General features: G+C 45.2%; 1 protein-coding gene across 3 annotated transcripts in view; it reads right to left on the bottom strand.

The window, feature by feature from the left end:
* The window catches only part of LOC147888822 (uncharacterized), a 30,346-nt gene extending 18,103 nt beyond the window's left edge, over nucleotides 1–12,243 (bottom strand). For 2 of the 3 annotated variants that reach the window (XM_087392724.1, XM_087392725.1), the window contains exon 1: nucleotides 5,448–5,677. In XM_087392724.1, the coding sequence (XP_087248850.1) occupies nucleotides 5,448–5,658 (211 nt within the window). In that variant the 5' untranslated portion in view covers nucleotides 5,659–5,677. Of the gene's footprint in view, nucleotides 1–5,447; nucleotides 5,678–12,007 lie in introns of those variants that run through there. The other variant, XM_087392723.1, reaches the window with a different exon arrangement.
* Between the last annotated feature and the right edge of the window lie 3,219 nt (nucleotides 12,244–15,462).

The following is a 15,462-nucleotide window of genomic DNA, read 5'->3' as shown; positions in this document are numbered from 1 at the left end:
AAAAATCTGATTAGCACTGGCTTGTTGGATGACAGTGGTTACCACACCACATTTGGCAATTCCAAATGGGTGATTACTGATGGCCAGGTTGTAGTGGCTGAGGGTTATAAGAGTGATACCTTGTACCCTCTTTATGTTTCCAGTGTAGGTAATCATGTTGTTGCCATAACCGAGCTGCCAAAGGTTTCATTGTGGCATAGCCGGTTGGGACACATGTCCGTTAAAGGAATGCAAGAACTGTCACGTTTGGGTTATCTGCCGTCTCTTTCATTTTCAGATTTGCCTACTTGTGATCATTGCATATTTGGCAAGCATTCTATGACTCCTCATAAGAGGAGAACTCCCCAAAATAGAGCACCGCTTGATCTAGTGCACACTGATTTGTGTGAGATGCCACAGCTATCACTAGGGGGTGCAAAGTATTTCATTACTTTTATTGATGATGCCACACGCAAAGTGTGGGTCTATTTCTTGAAGCATAAAAGCGATGCCTTAGATGCTTTCAAGAAGTTTGTCGCTCAGGTTGAGAATCGGACAGATCGCAAGCTGAAATGCCTCAGATCCGATAATGGGGGTGAGTATGTGTCACATGCTTTTGTACAATTTTGCGAAGCTAAGGGCATTAAACAGGAACTCACAGCCCCTCATAATGCATCTCGTGAGTGAGCGGATGAATCGAACTATTCAAGAGAAGGTTCGATGTATGTTGTCTTATGCTGCATTGCCCCATGGCTTTTGGGCAGAAGCCGTGCAAACAGCAATTCACATAATTAACAGGTCGCCGAACAAGGCTTTGGAGTTGAAAGTGCCAGAGGAGGTGTGGTCTGGCAAGCCACCTTCATATAAGCACTTACGTGTGTTTGGCTGCGAGTGCTTTGCTCATATACGCAAAGAACTACGCACCAAACTGGAGCCAAAGTCTTCAAGATGCATCTTTATGGGTTATGGTGACGAAGGTGAAATGGGGTACAGGTTATGGGATCCCGTCAAACGGAAGATTATACGCAGCAATGATGTTATCTTTAAAGAGGATAGTGTACACAAAGAACCCGTGCAACCTGTGGAATACAGGAGGGTTGTTTATGATGATGTCGGACAGCAAAGAATGCCCATTAATATGCAGCAGCAGGCTGCTGTAGATGACCCTGTTCAAGAGGGTATACAGGCTGAAAATCAGCCAGACAATTTTGCCAATGATGCACCACTGGATATGCCAGCAAATGGGGCTGTAGAACAGCCAAATATGGTGGTACAGCCACCCGTCATGCATGACGAACAGGCTAGACAGCAGCCTAATCCGGAACATTTTGTTAGGAGGAGCACTCGTGTACAACGGCCTCCTGACAGGTTTGTTCCAGGAGCCAATAATGTGGCTAATTTTATCATGCTGACAGATTGTGGTGAGCCTTCCAGCTCCAAGGAAGCTATGGGAAGAACAGAGAAAAGGAAGTGGGAGAAAGCCATGCAGTCAGAAATGGACTCCCTACTTCAAAATGATACATGGGACTTGGTGCAACTACCTGCAGGCAGAAAGGTTTTGCCATGCAAGTGGGTTTACAAAGTCAAAGTGGATTCAAATGCTTTACCAAGGTATAAGGCCAGATTGGTTGCCAAGGGATTTAAGCAGGAGAAGGGCATTGACTTTGATGAGATCTTTTCCCTTGTAGTCAAGATGACTACTTTGAGAGCAGTGTTAGCTCTTGTTGCTCATGAGGACATGGATTTATGTCAGATGGATCTGAAGACTGCTTTTCTTCACGGAGATCTTCATGATGAGATCTATATGAGTCAGCCAGAGGGATATGCTGTTAAAGGGAAAGAGCAGCTTGTGTGTAAGCTCAAGAGGAGCTTGTATGGACTCAAGCAGGCGCCAAGAGAATGGTACAAGAAGTTTGATGCCTTCATGCAGTCCCAAGGGTATCATAGGTGTGAGACTGATCACTGCTTGTACACCAAACGGGCAAAGGATGGCAGTTTGATGCTACTCATTCTATATGTGGATGACATGCTGATTGCCAGCAAATCTCAGCAGGAGATTATTGCTTTGAAGAAACAACTGCATAAGTCTTTTGACATGAAAGACTTGGGTGATGCAAATCATATTCTTGGTATGCGGATTCTTCGGGACAGGTCCAAGGGACTTTTGTTTCTGTCACACAAGGAGTACATTGACAAAGTACTGCAGAGATTTAAAATGGAGGGGGGGAAGTCTATTAGTACCCCGTTGCCTCCACATTTAAAACTCAGCAGTAAGGACAGCCCCAGATCAGATGATGATAAGGCTGAAATGGCCAAGGTTCCGTATGCATCTACAGTTGGTTCTTTGATGTATGCCATGGTTGCCACTCGTCCGGATATTGCTTTTGCGGTGGGAGTCATCAGCAGGTATATGGCAAATCCAGGCAAGCGGCACTGGGAAGCAGTGAAAGGTGTCTTGAGGTATCTCAAGGGTACCAAAGACTTGTGCATATGCTATGGTAGGCAGGATGCATTGGTGCATGGTTTTACAGATTCAGACTATGCAGGGAATGCAGATAACCGGAAGTCTACTACCGGTTATATTTTCACATTTGCAAGAGGTGCTATCTCATGGGTGTCTCGGTTGCAGAAATGCGTTGCACTATCAACCACTGAAGCTGAATATGTTGCAGCTACTGAGGCTTGCAAGGAAACAATATGGCTTACTCGGCTGGTGGGAGATTTGGGCATTACAGGAGATATGCTAGTTTTGCATTGTGATAGTCAGAGTGCTATCATGTTGGCAAAGAATCCGGTCTTTCATCAGAAGACCAAGCACATAGCGGCTTGAGCTTGTGAAGGTGCATACTGATGATAATCCTGCAGATTTGCTCACTAAGAGCTTGTCTACAGAGCGGTTTGCACATTGCCGCCACATCATGGGATTAGGATGAGACCATTCTTATTTTATGGTCTTGTATACAGTAACTGTATATTGCTGTAACTTTTATTCTTTTCTCCCCTTTAGGCACATTGGCCTTTAGGTGGGAGGTTGTTGGGGTAAAGGCACATTGCCACCCTTTTGTTAAAGTTATGACACCTATGACTGTCTTAAGACAGTCATAGGGTGAAAGCCTAATCCTAATAAAACCTATGAGTTTGTGGTGTGGCTCAACACTTCACACCCACACTTTTGTGTCTCCCCCTCTCTCTCTCTGTCTCCTTCGTTTCCACTCCCTCACTCTTTCCCTCACACATCCAATGCTTCAATATATGGCCACCTTTTGGACACTGGCATGTTGCACGGATTGGAAATTCTTGGCAGCCGTAGCATGATCACTCAAGCATATGCTGATGATTCTTTCTTTACCCCGAAATATACTCAGAGTGATCTCTCCTTGATTATGCAGGCTCTTCCTACATATGGCTTAGCTGCTGGTCTCAATGTGAATTTTCGGAAATCCAAGCTATTGCCGTTGCATGCTAAACACTGGCACAGTCTTTTGTGGCCTGGGGAAATTGTTCCAACTTCTCAATTGATTCGAAATCTTAGCTATCCTCTAGATTGAGGGCTCACTCGTTCTCAACAAACTGATTGCGAGCTCACAAAGTTGAGGGCAAAACTTGAATTTTGGAAGCTTGCAACTTAGCCATTACATGTTCGTTTGCGAATAACACAATCCATTTTGATAGCATACATACAATTCTATATGCCTCTCATCATGTTTACTAAGGCAGATCTGGTTTCCTTTATGTCTGCTATCATGGAGATTTTTTTGTGTTCAAAAAATGGCAAGAAAAGTCTTACATTACTCTCTATGCATCGTATCTGTTCTCCAAAGATGCACGGGGGTGCATATACTTGCTCACAGGGGGAAAATGATGTTGCAGTTTATGCAAGGGGATCAGCCTTGGGCTTTCATGATCCGCTCTCTTTTGATGCATATTGATACTTCTGCTTTTAGGCATTGGCAGCCTACACAGTGGGATTTTCTATTTGACTCTATTCAAGGCAAGATCAAAGGCTGCCCTTTTGTCTCTCGTTTGCTTCTTGATTGGAAGCATATTTTATCCCACTTGGAATGGAATGGCAGGGATTCTTTGTCGGAAAATTCCTTAAGGGCTGAGAATATTTATTGGTCCAAAGTATTCCACCCTCCTTTGGCTATACAAGAACCCAAGCGTTCTTATTTTATATCTTTCAAAAGTATTTCTTCTGTGGCGGATGTACTTCAGGATGATGGCACTCTTTTATCTTTTTATACGATTGCTAGCAAGTATGGTTTGGGAGCTCATTATTCAGCCATCCTTTGAAGCTCTCACATATTACAGTGCCTTCTCTGTATAAAGTGTTGTTACCTCCGCCTTGGGTTTCTGACAGAGCCAATTCTGTTTGGCATATGGATCGCCCATCAAAGTGGTGGAGAAAGCGGCTACGTCTCCTTTGGCATTATAAAGTCCCTCTTCGGCAACAGCTTTCCCTCTGGCGAGTCCTACTTGGCATTTTTCCATCTGGGCAGTTACTCGCGCATAGACATATTGCCCCCGCTGTTTGCCATAGATGCCTACATTCTACTGAATCTGTGCCTCACATTTTCTGGCACTGTCCACATACTTGTGATTTCCTCGCTCTCATTCGTCAAGGGCTTCGATCGAGATTTCCTACTGTTACCTTTGGCACGTTTTTCTGGTTATTTGGTTTTCATCCCGCTAGACAGGGTTTTAATTTATTTTTTGTTTGGGTGCGCTATTGGGCACTTTGGACTCTATGGATGGACAGAAATCATAGAGCCTTTGGTGATCCTACTTTTACATCTTTCATTTTTTCAAACGATCTCTGCGGCAATCGTTTTATGATTGCTTTCAGACTCATTTGATTGATCATGATGTATGTATGGCTTATACTGAAATTTTCAGTTGAGTAGTTTACTCCGCTTTTGGAGTAACTATGAATGTAATTATTTCACAGCAATAAAATATTTCTTCTCACAAAAAAAAAAGTGTGTGTGTGTGTGTGTGTGTGAGAGAGAGAGAGAGAGGAAGAGAGTAGTAGCTAACTAGGAAATATGCTTCTTACAACAAAAAGAAACATGTGTGCACGAGTGTGAGAGCTTATTGAATTCACCGCATGGAGAACGACATGCACAAGCAAGACACGCACGCAAATTCTAAAACACATCTATATCCAAAGGTAGGTCCACTGTGGACATCTCTTCCAGCGCTGTAAAGGAGTTGTGGCAATCTCACAACGCATTACTTCTTACTACGTATCGCGGAACAAAGAGGGAGAGCCAATGTAGGTCGATACAAATTCATTACAAACTCAAGCACTACTTGTCGGTGCTAAAAATGTAGCATGCTAGATACAGATGCTACCACAAAACACATACGTTTGACTGATAGGGGGCTGTCAAAAGACAATATGTTGAGCATGTTCATAGCCCAAAACAAGCCCTTTCTTCTAAGTAGGAAATGCTTGAGAGCTTTACTGGGCAACAACAGCAAGTCGCTCTCCGACGAACACTCACAAATGCAGGGAGTGCAAGATCCAGAATGTGTAGAGGCTGCAGCATCCTTGGCAAGCTGCCGGAACAAAGGAGTACCCATGATGAGAACAGCATGTGCAAGGGCCAGGACGAGTACTAGGAGCTTCAATGGAGAAGGGCCGAAAGCCGGAGATGACTGAGGAGGTGGCATCATGGGAAGGATGGGAGGGGGTGGTATGTTGTAAGATGTGCAGTGGTGGGTGTTGCTATTGCCCTGTCTATGGTGTAAAAACTACACTTACACACCAACGGTAGAACCCTCGTGGTCCTATCCCTGCTCTAGGGCCGTACCTGCCGCTTGATGCCCGCCCGTGCGAGAAATGGATTGGGCGGGGTGTGTGTGTGTGTGTACACACCAACCAGACCATCGCAGAAAAAAAAATCTGAATTGACAATGTCGCAGAGTGACGACGTTATCCGAATGGCAAACCTATTGTTAGGAATGGGCGGGGGTCTTAAGAAGCTATCCATGCTCATGGGTGTCCCCCTTTTTCAAAGATCCAATAATCTACACACGCAGTAGCAGCCACATCACCCTACGCCCCTTCTCTCTCGTGGGTCACCCTACGCCCCTTCTCTCTCGTGGGTCACCCTACGCCCCTTCTCTCTGGTGGGCGTGCATTGACATGAGCACCACAAGCACAGATTCATGGACTTCCACAACTAGCCAATTAGGCCTAGTTCAAACCATTCGATGTCCGCTTCACTCCTTGGCATCCCTTTTTCGCCTCAAAAAGGTCACTTGATCAATGGCCACCAACCGTTGTTGCATTCACATGTTTTGCCAGCTATTGGTAAACCTTGGAAAACACAAAAATTGTTGACCTTCGAAAGGATTACCAATTTGAGTTTGTGCTGTTCTTCAAGATGGAACGAGAGTAGCGGGGGGGCATGCGTGACAAGCTAAAAGAAGATACCACAAAATGGACCGTGACATGTCATTGGGGCTGGGCGTTGCCACCAAACACTATACATGCCTCACTCCAACTACATTCAGATGATTGGTTGGCTTCACGATTGCTTTTGTGCCACCAGCCTTATTTAAAGTGCATCGGTCCCTATTGCATCTGTTTTGGTGAGTGATCTTCCTCCCGATGGAGCATTTGGAACACGAAACCCTGATATGTGCATGTCGTGAGGGTTTCAAAGTGTTTTTCGGCAATATGGTACGTATGTCCAAACACGAGTAGCCACCACCAAGACTCCAAAGACTACTTGGACTAAATTGCAAGTTTTGAATTCTATAGTCTCTGAGTTAACAGCCTTATTGATCGCTTCTTGAGGCAAGTGAAAGGCTCCTATAAAACAATGGGAGCAATAAACCCGAGATGATGGTGGATGACTCCAAATAAGGAGAAATCCGTGGCCTTGCAATTGGGAAATGAGGAGCTTTGTGATGCTAATATCGTACTAATGTGTACGTCTAAATCTAGAATTGTCCTGGCATGTGCTCTTAGGAAGTCTAAGGCCACTTCAAAACCTAGCTATTCGACCACCAATTTGCCACATCTATGACATTGAGAAGGCGTGGCTTCTTCTGGCCACCATTTTACTCCTTTCAAAGTTGATAGTTTATTTTTGAAACTTCTTGCAATTATGGGATTATTACAACAAAGGGCTCATTGGCTTTTCAATGTACCAAGGAGACCTCATTATATTTTGTTATAATTGTTTTAACATCTTACCATAGACGCAACTCTACACAGTATCATTTACTATTTTTTGGTAGAAGCCCAATATCTACAATCCCATGAGCACATCTACCTTTGCAATGTCCCAAGGAGGCCTATACCTTGATGAATCCATGAACATTCCCAAACTCATCCTCTAAAAACACAACATAGTGCAGTTTCAATCTCACGATAATCATTCATAAGATTGAAAACCATAAACTCCATCACGCATAGCAGAACAAAGAGATGGACAGAGACTCGAAGAGTAGAAGAACGGTAGGGAAGAGAGTAGAAGAGTGAGAAAGTTCAAGGATGGTAGGGAAGAGAGTAAGTAGAAGATGGGAGATTGCAACATTAGAGCATGTTGTCTGATAGTGTTGAGGAAGCATGGACACTAAGAGTGAGATTGCACAAGAATACAAGAGTAGAGTGAATACACTACCCAAAGACTATGAGTGTCTTTACATTATGAAGTATTTATACGTGGGCTTGACCTCCTAGCTCTTTCTATAGCATGTACCAAGGAATTTGTCTATATATGCTTTTGCATGTATCAAGGATTTCCTATCTCTATGTTTCACATGTACTAATGATTTAATCTCTCTAAGATTTGCATGTATCAAGGACTCTCTCTCTCTCTCTCTCTCTCTCTCTCTCTCTCTCTCCATAGCTTAGAGGAGGAGATAGCTGACATGCACGCAGCCTGGATCACTGAGAGAGGGACGCAAAGACCACCTACAGCACGAAGAGCCTATCATAGCTTTCCTCATAGCCTATCATAGCTTTCCTCAGAGGGACTGCCGGAGACGAGGGGGGTCACTCTGAAGGATCAAGGAAACCACACCCTCCCTCGCCTCCACAGCATGAGACAGGCCGATAGATGCAGATTTTGCTACCCACAGATGAGCCACCACGGTGCCGGGCTGCGGCTTCTAAGTCCCACTTCAGCTAGTCTCTGACTCTGATTCATATATTTACATTTGATTTTGCTTGAGCTATTGAGCTCCGTTAGCACCATAGATTAGTCCCACTTCAGCTAGTCTCTGACTCTGATTCATATATTTACATTTGATTTTGCTCAAGCTATTGAGATCCGTAGATTAGTTTAGTACTCAGCAAGAGCCCTAGCGCGCCCGCCCTTCGCTCCAACCCATTGAGGTTTGTATGAGATTTTCCTTTTTGGTGTACTTTTTACCTTGTCACATAGGCATGTAGGCCTCCCACAAATGTTAATACATCTCTCTCTCTCTCTCTCTCTCTCTCTCTCTCTCTCTCTCTCACCTTGTCACATAGGCACGTAGGCCTCCCACAGATGTTAATACATCTCTCTCTCTCTCTCTCTCTCCCACAGATATTGTATTGCTCAGGTCCCATAGGCCGGTTTTGGTCTTCAGAGGACGATAATATATTCTTCTTCTTCTTCTCTCTCTCTCTCTCTCTCTATGTCCTTCAGGCCAGTCCCCAACCCACCCACCAACTCATAACGACCCCTACTGAGGGTCTCTGCCGCAGCAACTCAACTGCCCCAACCCCCCCCTCCGAACTGAACGGGGGGTGTTCCCTATTGTCAAGGGCCACCTTGCAGAGGCTGTCGCCTCTGTCTAAGGCAGGGCAATCTGCCACTCGCTGCAAACAGTGAGGGGTCGATCCCCACCCAGTACAGCCTAAGGACTGTGTGAGCCCCGGCCCCCTACCTCCACCCGTGAAGGCTACCTTCAACCCCCGCATGTAGCTTCGTCGCGTCCTCAACAGCCCGCCATGCTATCCAACGTTGCAGATTTTCCCCGCCTATGCTTCTCAGCCCCTCACCTCTACCTGGATCACCAATACTCCCTTAAGGGCCCTCTACAAAGTTCATCACTGTCTTGGGGGTCAATTTGTACAAGAATGTTATAGTCCACACCTGCAAACAATAAAGCAGTGAAGCAGTTTAATCAAGACAGCAAAACAGAAAGCTATTGCAAGCTGAAGGTCTCTCAAGATGTAACTTCCAGGGGGTCTACTTGAGCTTCATTTTCAGCAAAGTTCTTGCACATATAACAGTTGTAACTGGGGGATTCAAATTTTGGAGATTTGAAGATGGATAACTCATGGAATAAGAAAACACATGGGGAGAATCGACAGAAATATAGTGCCAGTGGGGCAAATATTCAGAAGGTGGGATGATACACATGCCAAGGCATGCATATCAGTAGCAGCTAAGGACATTATCAAGATACAAGATGCCGAGATTGAGTCACTACAGAAAAGTTCGGAGAAATCAAAGGAGATGGAAGTATGCACAAGGTAAGAGACTCTACGCAGAAGGATTTCAACAAATGTAGAGTGGAAAACTCAGCTAAAGCAAATGCAGGAGGATATGACTCGGATGATTGAAGAAAAAGCCAACTAACATGCCTCACTTATAAAGAATTATAAGGTCGAATTGCCACACTCAAAGCTGAGAATGAAGCACTAAAAGCATGCATGCAACGGGAGGAGGGTGAGTTCCAGCCACCTTGAATACCATCTAGGATCAGGTCAACTCCCTCAAGGCACTAGAAGAAGAGAAAACAAAGAAAGCTTTGGAGGAACTGAAATCTGCAAATGAAACCTTCAGGAAGGAGATGGCTGTAACTCAAGCTAATATACAAGGCAAGCACGTAGAATTGACGCAGCAAATAATAGAAGGGAAGGAAAATTTCCTAGAAGGAGAAAAAGAGGTAAAAAAAGGTGCAGCAGCCTTGAAGAAGGCTTTCATTTCTGATGCCTTAGAGGAAAAACGACGAAGCAATAAAGCTCTTAATGTGCTAGTAAGAGGCTTGGTAGTGGGCGAGACCCCAATGGCAGAAGCAAAAGCTCTCATGACTAAGATGAACATCAATCTCACCTTTGAGGCTACATGGCGACTAGGAAGAGATGATGTGCCCACAAGGACGCTCATAATCAAGTTCACGACTGCCATGAATAGATCCACTTTTATGAGCATGAGAGCCACTCTAAAAGGGACTAAGACATACCTTGATGACGATCTTACCCTCTTGCAGCAGGAACATCGGGAGGAAGGAATGATACTTGTTATGGAAGCCAGAGAGGAGGTCAAATGGGCTGTCTGTAGGGATGGTAGAGTTATAATCCGTGAAAGGACAGACAAAGGAGAGGATGCAAGTGGAGATAGTGCATGATGGTGCCTAGGCCATGGGGTGAGGGGACAACATGAATTGAAGACAGGAGTATGAAATTGCAATTGCACCCTATGGTCAGATCCAAGGGGCTTCTTAGAGACCTACAATGGTAAGGAAATGATATTTTAGACTGAATCACATGAGATTCATGAAAGAGGATTACCCGCAGTCACAGGATATACCTGGGAATCAACTTTCAGACAGGAGACGAGGAGGGAAAATGATACGAGGCTCTAGAGGGTAGCAGTCCTATTTAGATTGCATCTGAGGCCAATTACAGCTGTGATATGGAAGGAGGAGCACACAGGACATATGTGGGCACGATTCCAGCCACTTGGCACACCACCCCTCTTTATTGCAATGTGCTATTTCCCCCAAGACACATCATCCTACACACGTAAGGTCACTACAAATGGTCATAGCCCCTATGAGATAATTTAGAGGAGATAATGGAGTTTTCCTGGCATGGAGAGATAATCCTCCTTGGTGATTTCAATGCGCGTATGGGGAATAGACAAGTAGAGCTGCTTGACTTTTGAGTCAGATCCCCTCCGAGTGCCAGAGGTAGACCCAACAGAGTTCAGGATAGAGAGACACTCAAAGGATGCATCACATATGACAAGTTATGGGAGACACTTATTAGATACGGGAGTGTACATGACTTGATCATCAGTCTCTAGCGATGGCCGAGGTCTAGAGGACTTCCATGTCTCCCACATGGAGGGGGCAACAGCACTGTGGACTACTTGATGGGCTCCCCGACCTTTGTGACACCAGTACAAGACTTCATAGGTCCCCCTCCCTTGGTGTCGATCACTCATAGCTGTCATTTAGCGTTCTAACTACATTGCTTGATACAGTGCAAGATCTACTCATGTTCAGGTGCATTTTGATATCATGCTCGTGATGCAGTGTATATGAGCCACTTATCACAAAGGCTAGCGACTCCCTTGAGAGACGATGCAGACCTTGCTCTAGCCTTAGATGCACTAGTATCTATTATACATGATGCTGCCATCAGATCATTCCCCACGACCAGATCTATAGCTCGCTCCCCAACTGGAAAGATGCCACAGAATCCTTAGTATGATGATGAGTGCCGGGAGATGAGATCCTACCTCATAAAGGAGCAGGCCTTGGGACACCTGACTAGATCTGAGGCACAACGTATTCTGACTACATTGCCTAATACAGTATGAGATCTACTTGCTCCTAGCCATGTTCAGGTGCATTTTGATCATGCTTTTGATCCACTGTATATGAGCCACTTGTCACATAGGCTAGTGTGAAAGCTTATTGAATTCACCCCATGGACGGACTGAGGAGAACGACATGCACGAGCAAGACACGCACGCAAATTCTAAAACACATCTATATCCAAAGGTAGGTCCACCGTGGACATCTCATCCAGCGTTGTAAAGGAGTTGTGGCGATCTCGCAACGCATTACTTCTTATTACGTATCGCGGAACAAAGTGGGAGAGCCAATGCAGGTGCCAAAAAATGTAGCACGCGTGATGCCGATGCTACCGCGAAACAAAACGCATACATTTGACTGATAGGGGGCAGCGTGCGCTGTCAAAAGACAATATGTTTAGCATGTTAGTAGTCCAAAACAAGCCCTTTCTTCTCAAAGCTGTAAAGTAGGAAATGCTTGAGAGCTTTACCGGGCAATAACAGCGAGTCGCTCTCCGGCGAACACTCACAAATGCATGGAGTGCAAGATCCAGAATGTGTAGAGGCTGCAGCATCCTGGGCAAGCTGCCGGAACAGAGGAGGACCCATGATGTAAACAGCAAGCGCAAGGGCAAGGACGAGTACTAGGAGCTTCAATGGAGAAGGGCCGAAAGCCGGAGATGACTGAGGAGGTGGCATCATGGGAAGGATGGGAGGGGGTGGTATGTTGTAAGATGTGCGGTGGTGGGTGTTGCTATTGCCCTGTCTATGGCGTAAAAACTACACCTACCCACCAACGGCACCACCCTCATGTGGTCCTATCCCCGCTCCAGGGCCGTACACCCGGCTTGATGCCCACCCGTGCGAGAAATGGATTGGGGTGTGTGTGTACACACACAAGCCGACGATCGCGAGGGAAGTGGGAAAAACAAGAGGCACACCTGCCCCCAAGTGGCTAAGTATAAGTGACATCGTTCCGCTTTTAAAGGGCATCAAAATTAGCAGCTTTCTAGTAGCTAGAGCCCTGCCCCTAATGGGGCACTGCTAAAAATCTGAATTGACAATTTTGCAAGGTGATAACGTTATCCGAATGGCAGACCTGTTGTTAGGAATGGGTGGGGGTCTTAGCTATCCACGCTCATGGGAATAATCTTCACGCACATAGCAGCAGCCACATCAACCTACACCCCTTCTCTAGATATAACTTCAATGAGGTCTAATTCAACTTCATTTTCAGTAGAAGTCTCACATATATATAACAGTTGTAATTGGGGGATTCAAATTTTGGATATTTGAAGATGGATAACTCATGGGATAAGAAAACACATGGGGACAATCAGCAAAAATACAATGCCAGTGGGGCAAATATTTAGAATGTGGATGATACAAATGCCAAGGCATGCGTATGAGTAGAAGCTAAAGACATTATTAAGATACAAGATGCCAAGATTGAGTCACTATAGAAAAGGTAGGAGAAATCAAAGGAGATGGAAGTATGCACAAGGTAAGAGACTCTACATAGAAGGATTTCAACACATGTAGAGTGAAAAACTCAGCTAAAGCAAATGTAGGAGGATATGACTTGGGTGATTGAAGAAAAAGCCAGCCAACCTGCCTCAATTATAAAAAATTATAAGGTCAAATTGCCCCACTCAAAGCTGAGAATGAAGCACTAAAAGCATGCATGCAACGGGAGGAGGGTGAGTTCTAGCCACCTCTAAATGAGGAGCTAAATACCATTAAGGATAAAGTCAACTCCCTAAAGTCACTAGAAGAAGAGAAAACAAAGAAAGCATTGGAGAAACTAAAATCTGCAATGAAACCTTCAAGAAGGAGATGGTTGTAACTCAAGCTAATATACAAGGCAAGCTTGTAGAATTTACACGGCAAATAATAGAAGGGAAGGAAAAAATCCTATTAGCAAGGCAAGCTTGTAGAATTTACACAGCAAATAATAGAAGGGAAGGAAAAAATCCTAGAAGGAGAAAAAGAGGCCAAAAAATGTGGAGCAACCCTGAAGAAGCCTTTCATTTATGATGTCTTAGAGGAGGAAAAAACACAAAGCAATAAAGCTCTTAATGTGCTAGTAAGACGCTTGGCAATGGTGGGTGAGATCCCAATGGTGGATGCAAAAGCTCTCACGACTAAGATGAACATCGATCTCGCCTTTGAGGCTATGTGGCGAGTACCAAGAGATGATGTGGCCATAAGGCCACTCATATTTAAGTTCAAGACTGCCATGGATAGATCCACTTTTATGAGCATGAGAGCCACTCTAAAAGGGACTAAGACATACCTTGATGACAATCTTACACTCTTGCAGCAGGAACATCGGAAGGAAGAAATTATACTTGTCATGGCAACCAGAGAGGAGGTTGAATGGGCTGTCTGTAGGGATGGTAAAGTTATAATCCATGAAAGGCAAGAAAAAGGAGACGATGCAGGTGGACATAGTGCATGACGCGGTTCCTAGACCATGGGGTGAGGGGGCAACATGAATTGAAGCCATGAGTATGGAATTGTAATTGTACCCTATGGTCAGATCCAAGGGGCTTCTTAGAGACCTACAATGGTAAGGAAACGATATTCTAAACTGAAACACATGAGATTCCTGAAAGAGGATTACCCGCAGTCATAGGATATACCAGGGAGTCAACTTTCAAATAAGAGACGAGAAGGGACAATGGGATACGAGGCCTTGGAGGGTAGTGGTCTGCTAACCCTATGGGAACCAGGGTGAGAAGTACAATCTAGGACAACAACTATGAGAGCATTGTGTGTGTAGAGTAGCAGCAAAGCTCGGCTTGTAATATCTTGGTCCTGAAAGATGGTATGATAAATCTGAAAGGATGAGGATAGCCAAAATCGTCTCTAGAAAAGATCCAATCATATTTGCAAAATTAGGATCTAGAGAGAGAAATACTAGATATAGAGAGAGAAATACTAAAAGCCTACACTTTCTGAGGTCCCCCCACTTTGTGTAGAGACCCAAAAGGCCCCCTTCAAAAGCGGAGGGACTCATGTCCAAAAGGTCTCCTACAAAAGAGATCCCACCACGAAGGTACCTACGCATTGTGTAGAGACCAACATGTAAAAATATATCTCAATGGAATGAAGCTCCCACTCTTTGGGGTTCAGTGTTCAAGCTCACTATTGTGTTCATGCGATTGATCTCGATTGCGTCCATGCTCTCTTACATTATCGTGTTCTAACATGCCTTTACCCTTGCACTCTGTACCCTTGTACTCCTTCCTCCTCCTTCCCTCTCCTCCTCCTCCCTCCTCCTCCTCCTCCTTCCTCCCCCTTCCTCCCTCATCCTCCTCCTCCTCCCTTCTCCTCCTCCTCCCTCCCTCCCTCTTCCTCTTTCCTCCTGCTCCTCCTTCCTCCCTCCTTCTCAACTCTTAACCCTTGAATCCGCGAAGGAGACTAGCTCTCCACTCCTCAGCCTTGGACTCCTCCTAAACCGTGCAACCCCCTCTGAACCCTGGAACTCCTAGTTAGCTCTCTCAACTCTGTCCCCCTTCCAAACCTTGAAATCCCCTTCTAAACCTTTGAACTCCCATGGAGGGGAAAGCCTCCATCTATCGTTATAATCAAGCCCTCTTTCTCATTCACGTGTGCATGAGATCAAGTTTCCAGGCTTTAGCCTACACCTCTCACCAGAACACGACCCGAGGACCTATGCTACACTTGTGAACACCTACACTACAACGAGCAATGACACGACTGTAGGTGACCAACACCCTCGAAACCTGCATTTGGGTAAAACAGAGACAACATTTGGTGCCGCTGCTGGGGAGGCTAACACCTCAAGTGAAAGCGGAGCACGTGCTTGCATCATCTTCCCCTCCATCATCTCTCTACCTCTCTCTACGCCCCATCTCTCCTTACCCCCTCCACCTCCACCACCATTCCCCCTTTTCCTCTCCCCACCAGCGCCTTCTTT

The sequence above is a fragment of the Dipteris shenzhenensis genome, chromosome 21, assembly GCF_047967505.1.
Source record: "Dipteris shenzhenensis isolate YYH24624 ecotype China chromosome 21, Dip_SZ_1.0, whole genome shotgun sequence".
NCBI lineage: Eukaryota > Viridiplantae > Streptophyta > Polypodiopsida > Gleicheniales > Dipteridaceae > Dipteris > Dipteris shenzhenensis.
The sequence above is the reverse complement of the archived record's forward strand: the minus strand, read 5'-3'. Positions and strand labels throughout refer to the sequence as shown.